Source organism: Scatophagus argus, chromosome 4, assembly GCF_020382885.2.
Source record: "Scatophagus argus isolate fScaArg1 chromosome 4, fScaArg1.pri, whole genome shotgun sequence".
In the NCBI taxonomy this organism is placed as follows: domain Eukaryota; kingdom Metazoa; phylum Chordata; class Actinopteri; family Scatophagidae; genus Scatophagus; species Scatophagus argus.
Genome location: NC_058496.1, coordinates 9,449,069 through 9,469,093, shown reverse-complemented (window position 1 = coordinate 9,469,093; position 20,025 = coordinate 9,449,069). Strand labels below are relative to the sequence as shown.

General features: G+C 40.1%; 1 protein-coding gene across 2 annotated transcripts in view; it reads right to left on the bottom strand.

Annotated features, from left to right (window-relative positions):
* unc5ca (unc-5 netrin receptor Ca) overlaps positions 1-20,025 on the bottom strand; it is a 173,731-nt gene that overhangs the window by 30,483 nt on the left and 123,223 nt on the right. The window contains exons 5-8 of one of the 2 annotated variants that reach the window (XM_046387556.1): positions 10,786-10,966; positions 7,100-7,267; positions 6,728-6,892; positions 2,009-2,065 (exon numbers count right to left, since the gene is read on the bottom strand). In XM_046387556.1, coding sequence (XP_046243512.1) covers positions 2,009-2,065; positions 6,728-6,892; positions 7,100-7,267; positions 10,786-10,966 — 571 coding nt within the window. The remainder of the gene's footprint in view (positions 1-2,008; positions 2,066-6,727; positions 6,893-7,099; positions 7,268-10,785; positions 10,967-20,025) is intronic. The other variant, XM_046387558.1, reaches the window with a different exon arrangement.

The following is a 20,025-nucleotide window of genomic DNA, read 5'->3' as shown; positions in this document are numbered from 1 at the left end:
GGGCTGGGAACGATGTTTTAGAAACAGAAATCTCAGCACCTAAATGTAATAATTAAGTCACTGGTATTGACCAAATATCATACCACCTCCCTGCAGATACAGCATGGTCATGGTTGTGCATTGGAGCAGAAGAAACCTTGCATATTACCCCTGACACCATGCATTATAGGGTGTTTAAATAGAGTGTTTCTGGGTGTCTGTCTGGACTGCACATTCACAGTTCCTATTAGACATGTGCAATTGAAAAAACCTTTGAGCAACTACGCAGAAAGTATATTTTGACCTGAATTCAACATGTAATTCAGCCACATCAAGCCCATCTCTAATGTAGCAATAAAGAGGAAGAATCAGGCAAAGTGTCAACATAAAGATAAATATGACACGACATTCCTATCTGTGATTGCACTGTGAGAGAACGGGACCAGCTTGATGATTAGTGAGTCTCAAAGCCACTCATGCAACCTCCCAGTGCTCATGTTACTGACTGTATTTTTGAATATTAAAACCAGAGTGACAATCTGTTAAATGAGCAATGACTGCCTCGATCTCATCACTAGTTCTCTCTGTATGTGACAGGGACAAGTTACCTAACAAAACACACCGGGATGATGAAACGGCTTCAGCGGACCCTAAACGAGAGCCATTAGAACACATCACAGCCGCTATATAAATTGCTATGAAAATAAAATCAGCGATCCCGCAATGAAAGAAGTAAAAAGCACAGTAATAATAAATGGCAGAGGTCCTTTCCCTCTTTCACCTCTCCATTTCTGGGTTTCTCACAGTTTGCAGTAAATCTCTCTCATTATGTCACTTTGAGAAATCAACAGTAGCAGTAAAGAGATGGAAAGAAAGAGTGAAGGGGGAAGAAGAGCTGGATGGGAGAAAAGGAGGAGAGCAGGTAAAGCTGAACAACTTTTTCACATCCCATTATCTCTCACCTCCCAAGAACTATTGCCCTTGTCAGGTGGTTTTGTGCTGTCCTGTTAATATTTTATCTCTCCTACAAATGATGCATATCAGTCATTCACTTGGACACTTGGGTACTCCCATTCAGTGTCCACAGTTGGGCTGCAACCCACTGAGTTCAGGTGAGCCTAAACACTTGTAAACACAAAGCAAGTGTTCAGTACTAAGGCAAATTGCATACTTTGGCAACGATCCAAAGCTGGCTGGCTACTCTCCAGAATGACCACAGCTGCAACAAACTCACAAATTGCGAATCAAGCGAGCTGGTGCTGAATCGATCCTCTGCTATCAGACAGGAAGAAAGAAGGAATCGAGTTAATTAAAGGAATCTGTCACCACTGTGCTGCATTCAACTCTGGGATCCTGCACTACATTTTAAAGACTGATTAGGTTTTAGTAGACCTCCTATGCAAGGCGAGTAACATATAAAAACACATTTAAACAGATCATAAAATAGTACTTATTGTATAACAGAAGTTTAACTATGGTTGTAGGCAAAGTTTTTGCATGATGTCATGTTTTATGAATTATAGCTGGTATTATTGCCTTTTTCGGAGTTTAAGTAAAGGAAAATCTTGCAGTTTGAAGGAGAAAAAAACAAAGTTGTATTTTATACTGTTAGCCAAAGAATGACAAAGGAATTGTGCAACTACAGCATCAAGATTTATAGCAAAGTTTACTTTAAATAATTTAGTAGTTACATAGTAGGCTGGTTACATATTATGGGCTTTGCAAAATCTCATTTTCATCATACAGACAAATGTGCGAACGATTAATCTACCCTGACTGTCTTTGTCTGAATGTTGAATGAAGTTTTAGAACTACTGAAGCTGCTGTTTGAGGACATTTGTTTGATCAGCACAACAAAAAGATTGCACCATCAAGGGAACGGATCATAACACAAGAGCAAAACTTTCATCGACTCCCCTATCATCTCAAAAAACGAGTCAAATGTCAATGCTCGAGCAAAGAAAGAAACAGCAAGATGAGTAAGACAAAAAGAAAGTGGGTGATGATAAAACATAAAACACAGACTTACATGGGACTCCCAAATCACTCTTTTCTTTGGACTCAGTGGACTTCTGAAAAAATGAACCTTAGCACAGGAACAGAAGGGGGTGGTGGAATGGATGCAGGAAGGGAGAGGAACACAACAATCAAAATCAAACAAATAAACGGCACAAACATGACAAGACATCAAGAAAAAAAACTCATTAAAAGCCTGAAATAAGAAAAAAAAAACAAGACCATTTGACAGTTACTGCTGTGTCATGCTGAGTGGGCCCACTTAGTCCTGGCAGACAGAAGGTCTATGACACAGATGAACAGCTGATGTACTGATGTATAATTGAAGTGCTGGTGTATAATTGATAAAGGCAACACAGCAACATGGTGTGCTTAAAAGCTTCTTGCCAGACCAGCTGGATGAACAAGAAAAATTCGGCACCAAAGGGCAAGAAAAACTGACAAGGTTAAGTGGGGTAATCTGCAAATATAAATAAACAGTAGCAGTTGTGCACAAGCATGATGTGGCATTTCTGTTTAGCTACGCAGGTGGGCGGAGCTACATTACTGAGGAATTTTAAGGAATTTATTGCATATTCATTAAGTAGTTATGTCACTGCACAGTTTCATTCAGATTTCTTCTTCTTGTATTAAATGACTGCATTCAACAAATGTCATGCTGATTAATCCCTGAGTCAGTGATGATAGGAGGAGCAACATGCCATGACAGAGATTTATCACGTTCCAATTATAACTCAGCGGTTCAAACAAATTTGAAAACAACGAGGGCAGTAAAAAAAAAAAAAAAAAAAATGAAGCATAAATTATTCAGTAACAAAGAGAGCTGGAAACAAAGTGAGGCGATTAGAAGTGATAACGAGGAGAGACAAAAGATGGAAGAAGAGAGCTCTCAGTGTGGAGATGGCTTGTTTGACGCTCCTCAGTGGCCTACCTGCTCATGCGGCTCATCGTTTTGTATAATGCAACACAAACACGATTCAACGTTCAATCCAAACACTAAGGTTATATAACAGCCAGAATCTCTAGTGATTACTGTGGTTTTAGAGACCACACAGCAGAATTTATTTGCTCTGGAGGTACAGTTATTGAGCTCACACACTCGCAGACGTGTGTGTGCACGCGCAGAGCAGGTAGTGAGTAAAATGTCATGTTCTCAAGGATGACACAGTGGAGCTCGGAGTGAATCTGCTGCAAGAATCCAGATCGATGTGTCAGAAAAATGTCAACAGGCCAAAAGATATAAAACAACATGAGCATAAAAAAAAAAACTGAAAGACCTACACCTTCCATCATAGCAACACAAACACACACACACACACACAGAGCACTGATATAACTCTCAGATAAACACATAAACAGCAGAAGAGAGGGGGCACTCAACACGGGTCAGAAGTGAGGTCAAATGGATTTCTACCTCTCAGGATTTAACAGGACAACTTTAGAAAAAAGGGCAGCAAGAGATGGTGGAGGAGATGAAATAGAGAGGCGGGAGGTGTTGGTGGAGAGACAGAATGAGAAAGAGAAAGAGAAAGAGTGATCGTAGAGTGAAGTGCTTTTTGAGCACAAAGTCAATTACAGAGCACTATCTAAAACAGTTACTCCCCCCATCACTCTTGACACAACATCATCAGTTCATTCACAACCCTTTAAACCAGCAGCTAACAGCTGTTGTACTTTTCTCATTAGTGTCTGAAGTTTAAAATGTGAAGCGTAAATTGCAAAAACTATAAATGTAATTTATATCTGGAGCTGTCGCAACAGCACTCGCTTTCAAGTAAATATTGGTGAATGAGGGAACATTTTTGTGCTTTACTGATGCAAACCAACTAAAATACAGTAGCGTAATTGCCAAGGTGGATATCAACGCCAATGAACTTGTCTGTGTAAAGACTTTTTGAGAAAGCCCTCAATCATTCATAAACCAAACAGAAGCAAAATGAACTGCTTTAAGCCTTTCAAATATACAGTACTCTACCTATAAAATGTTGTACATGCACAAAACCCCTCTAACAACCACACACACACACACACACACATGCACAGTTCATGGATTCCTGTAAATGCTACAGGAAACAGCTGAAACATTAGTGCTGACATGAAACCACAGCTGTTGAGGTATTTTAAAGGCAGAAAATCAATCAGGGGAAATGAGCCTAAATCTATACCTCTCTGGGTTTTATCCCAGATTCTGTGGCCATATCTAACAGGCCTCAGGGAATTCTTTTGATGGGCCAGAGACACAGTATATAATATACAGTGAGGGGATATACAGTAAGGCCTGTCAATAATGTGCCTATGATCAAAGCTTTTTCAGGGATTGTATAATATCGTTCCACTGTTCATGAGCCATTAAATCATCACTGCTGTCCTCAAGCTGCACAGAGAAGCCCCTCACACAATGAACAGCTCACTTATATGATGAAGCATATTTCTCCTGAACTGAAAAATTAATAATAAAGTAAGGATGAAATAGAATATGTTTCATTCATATTATAAGGTTTAAATAATAAAAACACTGAAAAATAAAAATAAATAAAAACAGCATTTTGAAAAAAGAGCAGCAGTGCATAAATGTGAGGCAGAGCGCAAGCCAGAATTTCAGTGTTATTTTATTTTGTGTTATTTTATTTTATTTTATTTTAAAAATATTTAGCAAGCTCGCTCCCTTGACATCTACAGGTAGTTTGTGCCGTAGCCTGACAAAAGCTGCGTTCATGATTTACTTTCGGCCTTAGCTGGGAATAAAGCAGCAGCAGATCATCACGGTGCTCCTGAAGGCAAATAGTGAATGAGAGAGTTAGCAATGTAGCTGTGTGTATAAGGAGGAGGGCCTTGAAATCAATGGTAATTATTACAGGAAGGCAGTGTAGGACACCAATAACTTGTCTAATACACTTGATCCTCACGTATTTTAGGCAGCAGGAAAATATTATTCCCTTAATTGTTTGAGACAAGAGGCAATCAGTCTTAAATTAGTGTGTCCATGCTTTGTGCCGGTGGTTTTGTTTCCATATTATAATAATATGTCTATGTACAGTATTTGTATTGTATCATCAGGTCGGGTCAATTTCAAAAAATATTTTGCTCTTCAAAGGAACTTTTTAAGATGGAACAGATGAACCGAGTCTCAAAGAGAATTTTTGCCACTGAGGAAATCCATCTGTGGCTGTCATGTTGTGTGAAAGGAATGACTAATGTGAACTGATGGCATAATTACAAGCACTTGATTCAAAAAGCATCATTTTTCAGTTTTTACCTTTTCTCTCTTCACTCTGACAGGCCACTCTCTCCCTTCACGTCAGATGCTTGTCTGCCAATTACTCAGAGCACAGGGAGTCACAAGCACTATTCCAACAAGTCAACAAATATAATTGCCTCCACCGTGGAAAAACTGCTGCTGCTATATTTGTGCCGTTATGACTTGTTATGACTCATTATGACCCACATTTTCCATGCAGTTCTGTAATTGACCACACTTTTTAAAAAAAAAACTGGTGTCAGAAACCGTAAATTGTTGGGGGATTTGGGTGATTGTTTCACATTATTATCCATCATTACCTTTCTTACAAAAAGGTGTTTTGACTTGAGTAATGGACAGTGAAAGTGGGAAAAGTAAGGTTACTCATGATTACGCTCAGTAACCTGCCCCTAAATCATCCCCTAATGAGTACAGAATGTATAAAGGTAAGGTAGAGCAAGAACGGAAAGAACACAGAGAAGCAGGTAGGTTTCTGTGGAAAGGCGTGACACCAAAGAGACTGAGAATTAAGAAAAAGATGGCAATAACGACAGGAAACATATTGAGACAAGAAGACAGAGAGATAAGAAGACTGATGAAGATGAGAGCTAGATGAGTGTAGACCATGCTAAAAAAAAAAAAAAGAAAAAAAAAGAAAACAGTCTGGCATATCAGGAGTTAAAGCTATGGATCTGATTGACACTGAGCAGAGCCAGTTTGGTTGCTTCCTCAAGCTCGGGGTAAACAACTGGAAGAGGTAATTCGGGTTTGTTGGCACATTGAGGGCAAATAAATTTTAATAAGAGACGAACTCCCACTCTCAAAACTTCCGTTATGCGGGGGGCGCTCGCGAGGTACTCCAAAATGACTGAGGGCTTATGGAGCTGTAGCCCCAAAATGTAACTTATAGGGTGTAAAAAAAAATCTGCCAATTTCAGTATAAACGGTAGAGAGAATACTGACTCTTCTCAGAATACTGAGAGAATACTGAGGCCCACTGACTCAGTTTAGAAGGACACCACTGACACTTGCATTGTTTAACAAGAAGTCAGCAGTCAATGTTCAGACAAAGAGCAAAGTGCTTGAATACAGTATGATTTTCTAATATCTTTGAGAGCAATATGTTTAAGGTGATTACAGATACTTTTAGGCATTTAAAGATATCAGCTAAAGCAAGTCAGTTGCTGACATCACATTTCATTAGATTTATTTTCAGTGTTAAATGTGTTTAAAAGAATCTGCTGAATTGTCATGTTACATTTAACCCACTATGGCTCTTGTCAATCTGAGCATGCTCCACCGCTCCAGTGGTCTTTCTAATCTGTGGTCAATTCACTTTCAAGTCAATAGCCATCTCATTCAGCCACTGCAAGGCATTTGTTCATATTGGCATACACATTTTTCATGTTTAGATACGATATACAACATAGCTACAACGCATTTAATTGATAAATTCCAAAGCTTTTGCAAGAAAATTCATCACTGTCCACTCACTTTGCATACAGAGTCCGTCGGTACAATTCTGAGACTGGAGAACCAGCCCCTCGCAGTCCTTTCCTCCATTTTTAGGTGCTGGATTGTTGCATTCCCTCCTCCTCCACTGCGTACACTCGGTCCCGCAGGCTGACCACTTACTCCAGTCTGTCCACACACCGTCCACTAGAAAAGAGGCCAAGGGAATGAGAGACATAAAAGAAGACAAGACGTGAGAAAAAAAGAGATGAAACCAGAGAGGCACATAAAAAATAAGTGGAAACTTTGGGGCACAATAAAAATTACAAGAAGAACAAAAGGATGCAGAGCAGGATAAATACAGTATAAATACAGGGAAGTGGATATAGAAGAATATAGCAGAATGAGACCTACCAGTGCATAGTGACGTACAGGCCAGTTTCTGTATAGCCTGTCCATCACAAGGCAGTCCTCCGTTGAGAGGGGCGGGATTAGTGCAACTGCGGGTTCGCTTCTGGAAGCCCCGTCCACAACGGCTGTTACACACCGACCACTCCGTCCACGTCGACCAACCGCCATTCACTGTGGCAACAGAGATCAGTAACTTAATAATGAAAGGTTTTCAACTTTTTTTCATTTATTTGATGGTTTATACCCTTATGTCAAAAAAGACAATTGCAAGGCGAAGTGTAACTCTAAAATGATAGGCGGGACAGAAAGATCACGACACATTCATCAGTGACCACCACCATAGGTCCTCCATGATTACTTCAAGCTAATGCCATCAAGGAACGTGTGTGAATGGTCACAGTCATTAACCATTGAGTATTCCACCTCTTTTGATATTGCTTTTTGTTTTGAATGGACCATGTCTGTTTTTGCAAACTTGATTCTCTCAAATTGGTCCTTGGGGGGATAAAGTATGTTGAATGAAACTGAACAACAATCTGCAGTAGACATACTAAAGCCTCAATTTTATATGCAACAGGCCTGGAATGAAGCAGTGTAATGGAATAGTATGCATTGAAATCCCATTCAAGTCTTTATCTTCAGTGGAGAAATCTGTGATTTACATGTCAGTATAAGTTTTCCTGATGCCAGAAGGAGGCTGGGTTGCTAAAGTTTAGTGAGAACAGCTGGATTTTCCTGCACAGCAAATCACCACACACACACACGCACACACACACATACACACACACATACACACACTTGTCCAGTGCCCAGCGATTACACCGTTGTCACTGTAGCACGTTTTTTTTTTTCACACTGTGTTCACATGCTGTCATGTCGCTTGCAAATTACTTAACCCTGAACCCCTTGTTAGAGAGAGTACAGGGAGAAAACAATAACTATTATAAGAAGAACCATAGTTCTGAGCTTTCTGAATCCTCACTATCCAGAATAGCCATGTGTGTTTTTAAAGTCTTTCTCTGTCTCTTTGTGTAGTTTTCCACTTTCTCCCTTTTGCTGTCTCTGTCATTTTTTTGTACATCTATTTTTCACTGCATCCTGCCACGTTTATACTTGACAGTTGCTTCATTATTTGTTATTATTGTTGTTTTTCAGAAGAATAACGTGGCAGCACAATGCAAACAAATGTAAGGGCAGACAAAAGACAGACAGAAAGAGAGAAATCAGGTGTAAAAAGTTGGAATGAGTCACAAGGACATCCAGAGAGGTACAGCGGGTTGAAACTTCTCTGTCTCAGTCCGGTGGACAGTGCCCATCTTTTCCCATTGCCCAATTAGAAATGAATCATCGGGGAGAACAGTCAAATCAGGCAGTCACTTTGTCACTTTTTCACCTGCTGTTTTCCACTCTGTTCTGTTTTCCACATCCTTTCCTTCTTCTTCTACTTATGTCAGATTCCAGAACAAATCATTCTTTTGGATGACTCTGAAAAACTTGCAATCAGAAGTAAACCACAAATCCTGACTCTCTCAGTTGGAAGTCAAAAATTATTTTCTGCTTTCACAGAATGAGAAGGACTGAGTTGACCCCTCCACCCCTGCTAGAGAGAGCAGCAGTGGTTGAGTGAGCTAGACAGTGAATGAAGACAAAGAGCAGCGTCAGGAACAATGACGGGGTGAATCAAAGAAATAAAAAGTTATTTTCTGATTGTTTCATGATGGTTACTTTCCAAAGCACAAATTAACATGGCTGCACCACTGCACACTCCTGCAGTGTGTCAAACCAACATACACCAATCAGCCACAACCATTGACAATTAAAACCACAGACAGGTGAAGTGAACAATAGCAATCATCTTTTTACAAAGCAATATTCACACACTTTTATATGCATAACTTCCAGTGCATCCTACAGATTCCAGTGCATCTGTCGGATGCGATGGAAAAACACAGCAAATCCACCCTCTCAACAAGTGTTGCCTCCCACCATCAATGTTCAGGACCCATAAAATTAAAAATTGACCACCAGAATTAACCCTCTATATGTTTTAGAGTAAGTTTGAACAGAAGAAGTCATACAGAGCTCCTCATGACATGAAAACCTCAGTCAGAGGAGCATATGCCTTCACAAGGTACTTTAGGTGAAGGGTGGAACAGGAGGAAACTATCCTATTTACGAGCCTAATCACATTTCCTGAGTGCTGTATTCACCATCAATGCACAGGACCCATAGGACACAACATTCCAGGTCCTGCATCATTTCTCCTGACAGGTCAGAGCTGTTTTGGCAGCATAAGGGAGACATCCAAAAAAAATCAAGCAGGTGGTCTTAATGTTGCTGCTCATTGGTGTACATCTACAAGACAGACAGAGCAGTGGAGAAACAACAGTTTAACTTGGTTTTTAGCCTGTAGTCTAGCATCATACTCTGTGTACTGTTATTGACTTCAAGTCCAGCACTCAAAGGCTGATGCCCAGAAACATCCCCAACACAGCAAGCTAATAAGAAGAATACGCAGGGTCTCTACAGATGCTGCCACTCACTTCTAGTGGTCATACGTGATGATTAAGAAGTGATACTAAGGCTTCGGTGAAGCACAAGCACATTTCAACAATACTCCGATACTTTTGTAAATATATCCACGCATAATAATGGCTGCATTTACAGATTTGCATATCACAGAGGAGTGTACTATTGGCCTTGGCAGAGGTGTGTGCTCTCTGAGTGCCCTTCTAGTTTCCCTTATGTTTTCTATGTTTTTTTTTTTTTTTTTCTCCACTGCTATTTCACCTTGTCAACAGTGTCAGCCGGGGCCCTTGTGGAGGCGAGAAGATTGAACCACAGATTGAACAATCTATTTCTGTAAGGATACATCAGTGTCAAACCACTCCATCTCTCGCTGTCTGTATCGAACATGCACACACACAGTTATTTTTGATTGAAACATTCCTCCTTGTGAATAGAGTCAGCGATGTGATATTCGAGAGAAACAACGTATGCGTATGTGTGTGTGTGTGTGTGTGTTTGGGGTTACATTGTTTCTCCCTCAAAATGTTTCCTGTCCTCTCATGTCAGCCTGGAATTTGGTAGGCAAGACATATGAGGCATTTCCATCCTCTCAACAAGCTTTTCCTTCTCAGTTTTTAGTAAAAACAACAAGAAAGGAGCATTGCCTGGAAAACAAACTAACACCATTCAGAAGAGAGCCATTCAACAAAGTTTTTTTTGTTCTTTTCTTCACAGCTGTTACCATGCCATATGCTGCACATTTCATTTGGTATTGAAACTCTTGGCTGAAAACGCAGACATTTGGAAAGCGCAAGTGTTCTAATTTCAAACTTAAGGCGTGATTGGTGGATTTTTTTAATTGGGTGAGGTCAAGGGTGATGTGGGAATATCAGGCCAATCACAAAGAGAGAACGTTGGCATGGCAGTGGAGCTAATTTCATGTGGCAGATGGGAGCTGGCTTGGCTGATCAGAGACATGTTTGGATGGCTACAGCTAGCATTTAAAAAGGTGTCACATCAGTAAAATTTGACACATTAGACATAAAAAAAATGCCACACGTGCACACACACACAATCACAATAATGAAAACAGATAATCTAAATCACCATCAATGCTTTTTTGGGGGATTTTCAGACGCATACAGAGCCAGATTATTACAGCCACAAGCAGGCAAACTCACCATAAACAATAACAGTTGCTGTAGTGCTTCGTCTTTTGGCCACTATGTTCTTAGCCACACACGTGTAGTTTGCTGTGTCAGACAGTCGGGCCTGTTTGATGATCAGGTTGTGGTCGATGGTGATGTAGAAGTTTCTGTCCTCTGCTGGGTCAATTATCTCTTCGTTCTTCCACCACTCCACCTGGGAGACAGAAGGAGAAGAAAATAAGGTTTCTCTACACCTCTGACACAGAAAGGGAAAAGATCTGAAAAATCGAGAGAGATGATAAAAAGAAGAATGTGTTATTTCGTATTGGTTCTACGGAGCGACAAGTCTTATCTGATCTTACAGCGGAAAGGTTTATTCATTCAACCTACATTCTTTGCTTTTTCTAACTATATTAGATGCTGCCAGCTGAGGGAAATTATACGACCACATTATAACTGTGTTTTCACAACTGTTCCATCTTGAGACCAACGGCTGATATGAGAGTGAAGGAAAAACAAACTGAAATTGGTTTCGAAAGTTATATTCATCTGATGCAGTCTCTTTCAACACTGAAAGCACCAAGATGGGATGAAAATCTTCTTTACCAACCTTTCCACATGACAAATTAAGAAGGGTTGGAATGACTTCTAATACGACGCTGTTGTAATCGTGTTTTTTATTTGTTCCATGCAGAAAAAGCTTGGAGGTAATGTTATAATTGAAAACCCAAATAAATAAATAAATAAATATGAGAAGGGGAGGAAGCTCTGCAGTGACTATAGTGATCTGTCAGTGTCAGTGTCATCTCATGAGTCAGAAAGAAGAAATTAAAAAAAATTGACCATCAGAATTAACCCTCTATATGTTTTAGAAATTAAATATGAAATTTGCATTCAAAGAAAGTGAAGTTTGAACTTCAGGAAGATGCTTATGTGTCAAGTCACAGAAATCATACAGAGCTCCTCATGACATGGAAACCTCGGCCAGAGGAACATATGCTTTCACAAGGTACTTTGGGTGAAGGGTGGAACAGGAGGAAACTATCCTATTTATGAGCCTAATCACATTTCCTGAGTGCTGTATTTACTGGCCCAAACCCTCATAAATTCAGCCCGTCCAAGCTTTATGAGAGGCACATAAATGTACGAGCAGCGTTGTTTAATTCACGTTGTTTAATTTCCTCCGTTCACATCAGGAAATGGAAATCTCAGACACAGAAAAAAGGGAATTCAGTGTTATTCTTTAGTTTGCCGCCTGCTCATGCTCAGCTGTCATTCTTCTTCTCTCTCAGATATTCTACCTGCTTCTCTCTCTGATCTTTAGAGATTCTGCAGCACTCTTTGGCCACGGGGCTAACGCTGAATTCTCAATCTTATGTGAGATGTTATGTGACCTTTCAGTTTCCATTACAAAGTAAAGGTTATACTAGAGAAAAAAGCAAAGACAAACAAACAAGTATATACAGAGATACACACAGTGCAAGTGGCAGTTCAGGGAGTTCATCCTTGTACTGCAAGAGTAGAAAATAGTGTTGGTGCTCTCTCACAAACAGTAGTAAATGCAATGTGTATCATTGTTATGCTATTGTTTTATTGTTGTTAAATCATGCTCAGGCTGGTCTTCTTTGTGATCACAGAGAAAAATAACAAGAAGACAGGAACAGATAAAAGGCCTTTGCTTGAATACAAACTGAAACACAGCATTCACTGCAATACAGAACATGTGCACTCTGCTCTCGGAGATCTAAGGTCACCGGTCAGCCTACACCAGCTTATAAACAAAATGGAGATGAATACAACTTCACAATACTACTCAAGTAATTTTTCTCAGCATTGAAAACAGTTTAAATTCAGCAGCTCATGCCGTCATAAAATGAACTTGTGGACCTAAATGTACAACAGCTTAAATGAGCTGCACTCATTGACAACGGCATCTTTTATTTGTAGTCTTCAGAAATATACTTTCACATGGTATTTTATCGGCTTTTGACAAATAGGCTTAAAAAATAAGCTTAACTTGTCTTGGCTTCTTGGTTCTATAAAATAAAATAAGCTCATATGTCTTCACAGTACAGCATGACAGAGACTGTGTTGTCCTAATTACACGTGACATGTAAATGTTAACAGACAGCCAAAGGCATTTCACTCATCAGGAAGAAAATTAAAATAGAAACATCTATGACTTGGCAGCAAAAGTTTCGTATCAACTTAACTGAATTTTCAAAGCGCACAGTCATCAGGAGGTGTCTCACCCCTGACCTGAATTTGCCACTCGATGATCAAAGCACCATGATGAAATATCTGTATGCTGGCAGAGAACCAACAACCCAAGAGACACGGAATCGTGGAGAGTGAAAGATAAAACAAGTTAAACTAGGTAAGACAGATGGAAATGATCCCAAGTGAAACATCAGTTCAAGTTACTGATGAGCCTGGAGGGACTGCAAATGCGTCCTGACTGTATTTAACTATTCTCAGCTGGTTAAGTAAGTTAGTGGATTATATCATAAACTGCTCTTTATTGCCTAGTAAGTATTAGCTGGCGCAGGGTTGAAAACTCATTTGTTCCTGTATTCAACCATTTCCTTAATTTTTCCAGACACTTAATAAACTACTGTCAGTCAGCAAAATCAATGAGGACAAACATGCCTGCCTTCTTTTTAAAAGCAGCTTGTATGATCAGATCATTTTCAAGCTAAATACACTAACGCTAATACAGCCCTTTACTCGCAGCTTATTAATATTACGTGTAAGCTCTTGTATGATGATGCGCTGAAAATAACCGCAGTCCCTGATGATGCCTGAAGGTTGAAACATGTGAGACTGATGTGTGCTCTGCTGGGCCCAGACAAAGAGACCACATGTGGTGGCTATACTGCCACTGCCACCGCATCATTAGCCACAGCTGCTGTAAAAGAGAGTGTGTGCGTGCAAATGGCAGAGGGTGGCTGATTGGATCAAGCCAACCCCAGGGGAGAATGAGTATTTGTTATTTTAACTCTCATCCCCACATCACCTGTCTCTCTCACTTTACACACAGACACACACAAAACAGCACCCACTACCCACTAGTTTATTGCCATGGGCTAGATATGAAATAATGGCATTATACATGCCTGTGTGGTGATACTTGCAGTGTGTGATCACACATACGCACTCAAGGCACCTTCGACACTTGCACACGCACAAACATAAGGAATACTCTTGCCCTCTGTTTCAACTGTAGTAGGATTAAAAAAGGGTTCAAGAAGAGTTGAATCATTTTTCCTGCAGACAAAGAAATAAATTGGCCTTCTTTTCAGAGGAATAAAAGCTTTGTCTGATCAATTACATACTGCCTTTGCTCATGTTTTCTTTCTGTTTGACCCAGTGACTGAGACATTATTTTGGCTGCAGGTATAATTCAAACCTTGTGGCTTATAATATTTGCTAAAAGCAGATTTGCACTGTTTTGCACTGTTTGGTTATTGCAATATACACTATGTGTAGCGAGGAGTGATGAGTGAATTCAAATATGTAAATACTTCCATATGTTTTCTTACCCTGAACTTCAGGACAAAATATCCATACTGAGCAGAATCAAGGCTGCCGAAAAGTGTAATGTATCTATTGAGATACGCATCTTTGTGTGGCAGTGGAACGAAGACTTGGTCACATACTGTGAAAGATAAAAGTAGGCCAAGATACAGAGATACAGATAGAAGATACAGATACATAGACTGCCTTTTGTTGCACTGGAGTGCAGCATAAAATGTTTTGCAACGCAAAGCTTTGCCGCGAATCTGCTACTAAGAGTAGGAACATCACAGTCACACAGTGTCACCAAGAGAGAGACAGTGTGACTCTTGCAAAAGCAAAACAAATGGCAGACCACAGAGCAAGAAGTGCGATAACAAAGCAAAGAATATCTACGACAAATGCTAAAATATGAGGCGCTTTGTAGAGCCACTACAAAGCGCCTCATATGGGAGCTGATAACAGCGCTGGAAAGATACAGGGTCCACGGATAGAATCTGCCACTGAATCACAACATTCATTTTTCCAAGTAGCAGCAAGCGCAAACACACAGATACACAATAAGAGTACGACGAAAAAGGCCATCGACAATAAAATATGATTCTGCAATCAAAAGCAGACAGGGAAATCAAGCTGCGTGCCGGTGTGCGTTCATGTGCCTGTAAACCGCTGAAGTGTTAGCATGTTCATCACCGAGGATTATCCCCTTGATTAGATATATTATCTAGATCACTATAAGACCACAGATGAGTGGGTTAAAGAGCTCCAGTGTAGTGATTAGTCTACCTATGTGTGGGCAGGGATTGAGTGCATCATGTGCTGGTCCATGTTTTTATAATTCCCCCAACCACAAGCTCCATCGAGAAAAGGTGTAGACCTGAGAGCTGTACTGCCTTATAGTCCATTATATCTTGAGTTGTCACCTGGCACCAGATTTTTGTTGTTTCTTTTTCATAAATAAAGACATTTCCACTCTAAATAGATGCAGAAAATTCACATATCAGTCAGCAGAATGCAGGAGTTTCCCGACGTTTAACACTCAATACTTCTTGTGTAAAGAACCCCTGCGGTTTCTGCAGTGCAATCTTTATTTCATTATTTTAAGTAAAGAAAGGAAAGCTGCGCACTCACAGCTCCGGTGTAGTCTGATTTATTTTATTTTTAGTTTTATGAATCAGTTTGGCATCTCTTTGCCTGAATCACTCTGTGGAAGGAAGCAAGATGTGCGAAAATGCTGATTCATAAAATTAAATATAAAATACTGCATTTGAGTTATGTGAAGTTTTATACTCCTTAATTTAATGTTAACCTATGCAACCCTGTCTCCTAAAAATTTCTTTTTTATTGTGAAATATTATTGTTATTACTCTCCCTACCAGCACACACACTGAGATACACACAAAATACACACAAGATACAGCACCTTTAATGTATCGACCAAAACACAGTATTATATAGTATTGAATCTTTTCCTGTCAAACAATATCTGCATTTCACTCTTTGGTTACCAAAATCCTTGAGTCTCTGCAAACGTTCATCTATTTAATGCAGCGTGTGATTGGTCAACTACCACAGTGGCTACAACACATACAGTCTGTGATGCAGTGTAGTCGAGCACAGTGTATTTGACAAAGCAGTATGCGGGGTTTGATAAGAATAAATACATTAGAGCAAAAGATTATTTCAGGAAAAAGGTAGAATAGCAGTAACATAATGAAGTACTTCATCAAGCATGGAATAAACAGGTATCAAAGGAGCTACTCTCTTGGTTTTGATATCACTTCAAGATACTGGTATTGGTACAGGTACTGCTAACTTTTAAACAATATCCAGTCATTACCCACATGCACACCCCACTGCCAGATGTGCCACGCTCATTAGTATTGGCTCTGACTGGCATAGAGCCAACACCATAATTAGCTTGCTTATTTCCATTATCAAACACTCACTCATGCACGTATGCTTACACAGACATATTAGCAAATCCACACACACACAAAATGCAACATGCCAACCCGATTCTCAAGAGCCCAGTCAGCAAAAAATAAACTGGAAGAGAGATTAAAAAAAAAGAAAAAAAAGGTGTATGAGAAGGTGAGAAGGATGGCATTAAAGTAGGAAGGCAAGAAACAAATAGAAAGAGAACACAGATGAGGGTCAGGGAAAGACAAAGAGGTGGTCGGGATGGAAGAATTAAGAAATAGAGAGGAGTGGAGTGCCTGAGAGGCTGCAGGAACAGAGAGAAGGTGGGAGCGAACATATTTGGAGGCATATACACAGACAGAGTGAGGGAGAGACGGGAGAGAGAGACAGGATGAGAGATGAGTGTTGGCAGAGCAGACCATCTATCTTTCTCTTCTGCTGCCATCAGCTTTCTTGACACGAGCCCAGACGATTGGCTATAACTGTCCGTGTGTGTTTATAAGAGGATAATACCAACAAATGCCACACGCGCGCACACACACACACACACACATCACCCGCCTCCTGATGTGTAGCTAAGTAGAATAGTAATCAAGCTATTCATTAGTGCAGTAACAAAGGCCATTACTGGCTAATCAACAATCTTCAAACTCAATCGAGGAAAGCTAATAGAAATTTAATCCAACAGTGCACATGAATGTGGTGAAGACCGTGTGTGTGAGTGTCAGTGACTGTGTGTGTGTGCGCGTGTGTGTATGTGTGATGATATTAGACAAAACAATTAGCTCATTGTGATAAGATGAACAAAAGGACTTTGTTGTTTCAGACAATTACAGAAGAGTAACCATCACAATGAAAAAAAAGATAGCAATTTGTCTTAAATTGCTTTCCTCAATAAATATAGCACTTAAACTCAAGTCAGAGTTTAAATGTACCAAATGACACAACCATGACCAGATGGACCAGCACGGCCCAACATGGCTAAGGTGGGAGCCAGTGGAAAAACTCGAAAACGTTGATCTGACGGCCTAAAATCAAATCTAATAAGAGATCACTGTGGTTTAGGAGGATTTTGACTTGTAATGCAGTCATTAGAATAAGGGTTTGAAACACTTGCCCATTCAGGCACTGATTGTTGGACGAAAAGCCCTGGCTCACAGTCTCCGTTCCAATTCAGCCCAAAGGAGTTCAACAGGGTTGAGGTCAGGGCTCTGTGTGGGCCATTCAAGCTCTTCCACACCAAATTCATACAACCATGTCTTTATGGACTTTGCTTTGTGCACTGGGGCTCAGTCTTGCTAGAATGGAAAAGGACCTTCCCCAAACTGTTGCCACAAAGTTGGAAGCATAGCATTGTCCAAAAAATTTCCCTTCACTGGAAGTAATGGGCCGAGCCCAACCCCTGAAAAACAGTCACATAAAGAGGTGTGTCTGGATACTTTTGACTACATAGTGTATGTAAGTTTTATACCTTGACCACCACCACTGGTGGTGCAAGAGTAGCAACCACTGATTTAGAGAAACAAGATGAAGCTAATGAGAACTGCAGCGAGTGTGTATGTTTGTTTGTGTGCTTTCTCTATCCTCCACACAGCCTTCTTGGCATCTCCATACCTGCCAATTTGTAGCATTTTAATAAATACAAATGGCTATGTTTTGGTGCCAACAAAGCCTCTGCAATAATTGTGTTCTCAGCTTCAAGGACTACACCTCGCTCCCACCTCTAAGACAGTAACGTACTCTTCCTCTTTCTGCACTTTCCAGTTAGTCATCCTTTACTTTGAATTAAAGTAAATCTATCTTCATTTCTTATTCTAACTATTCAGCTTTAGTCCCCTGCACTTTGCAACTTTTTGTTCCCAACTTCAAATGTGTTTCCAAGACTTTCCTCTCTGAGCAGAAGTTCACCACAGATGTTAAAGCAGCGTAGGGACATCTAACTTGAAGAGGCAGGGACAAAGAGTCTCCAGCTGGGTTGTGACTTGCTTCTAAACATGATTTAAGAATAAACCAAGAGACCAAAAAACTACTTGCAAGAGGCCATTCCTAAGACAGGCAGACATGAGCAAATAAAAAAGGGAGATTTTCTGCAAAGAGAGAAATGGACAAAGGAAAACAGAACAAACTTTAGACAGACAAGAGACAAAAAAAAATATATAAAATGCAGCAGAAAAAAAAAAAAAATTCACTTTCAAAGCTGTATTACAGTGAGAGCAGTATTGATGCCCAGGAACAGTTGTTAATAATAACCTTGCCACTGAATTACATTGATTGTGTGAAGTGTGATTTGCAGTCACCTACAGTATATCCGTGCCATCTCACATCCTTGTCTTAATTGGCCATATGTCCTGGTGTTTCTGTCTGCATCCTTGCTACACTTGGGAGGTGATTAGGACAATCCTGCTGCCCACTGCTACTGCAGGGAGTTTACTACAGCCACCAGCCCCACTACAATACAATATATGCCAGGACTGGGCAGACTGTTCAGGTTAACATAAGGTCACAGTACGTGTGCATGCATATATACAGGACGTAAGGGAGTGCATGTGTCAGTGTGTGTGTGTGTGTGTGTGTGTCTGGCTACGTGTGTGCATGCCAACATGGGATTTCAGAGGCTCTGACAGCTTAATTAACTAGATCCAGGCGAGTGACATAAAGACCCAATTAACCACACTGACATAACTGGGTCGCCATCGACAACCATCCCACACCGATGTTCTAAAAGACACCTTTCATAAAAAGCAGACCGGGCCTAAAAGTTGTCTGTTTGAGCTTTTTCAAAGTTTGTATTGAGTTATGTTTCTACATATCAATCTAGAATACATTTTATACTATATACCTATACTATTACACAAGACATCCAGGCATCGATTCAACAAATCCACAAAGACAATCAGTCCATATTACAGAATATGCTATTTTGGTGAATTATTTGCAATTTCATTGTTAATATTAATGTTGATTCTGTAAAAATTAGAAAATGCTGCACTGTGACTTGGCGAGCTTTCCTCAACACTATCAAAAGAAGTATATGTATATACAACACTGTGTAATCTACTGAAACTGAAAAACAAATTAATTGAATGTGTGGGCGATAGCAGAGAATTCTCAAAGGTCTTGGACATAAGAAGAACTAGGACTTAGTTTATGCTTTTAAAAGAGTTGCATACCACCAGGAATTAGCTGGGCATCGAAGAAGAAGCATGTATAAAAGAAAGAATCCCCAATGTGCAGCAGAGTGTGAGGAATAGCAGAGCGCTCTCCAAGGTGTCCCGCACAGACAGAACTGGGACAACAGAGGACACCCAGTTGGACTGGGACAGGCCTACAGAGGCCTATTTATAATCCACTACTCTACTGCACTTTGGTATACTTCTACTGAATGATGTATGGCTCGCACATATGACAGAAGAGTATTATTTTACCCAGCTGAGACCTTAATATCATATCTTTGCATTTTATCACACATTTGTTTTGTGAGATTCAGCACATTTGCTTTTTAACAACTACAAATAATTTGTCACTACAGCATGTCCCCAAAGTTAATGATTCCCTTTCTGCAATGCAAGCTTATAAATGATAGAAAGGAGAGGATGAAAGACAAAAAGGGCGAACAAGCAGGTGAAATGGATGAGAAGGGAGGAGAGGAGAGGAGAGGCAAAATAAGGAAGTTGCTCAGTGCTAAAGGAGGTCACAGATGTGCTGAACAGAAAGCCTGCATTGGCTTCTCTAGGGTGCACACATGCACCAACGAAAACACACACACGCACACGTACGTAGTGTGTGTTACCTCTGAGATTTAACACAGGTGCAGATGCTTCACAGTCATCTATT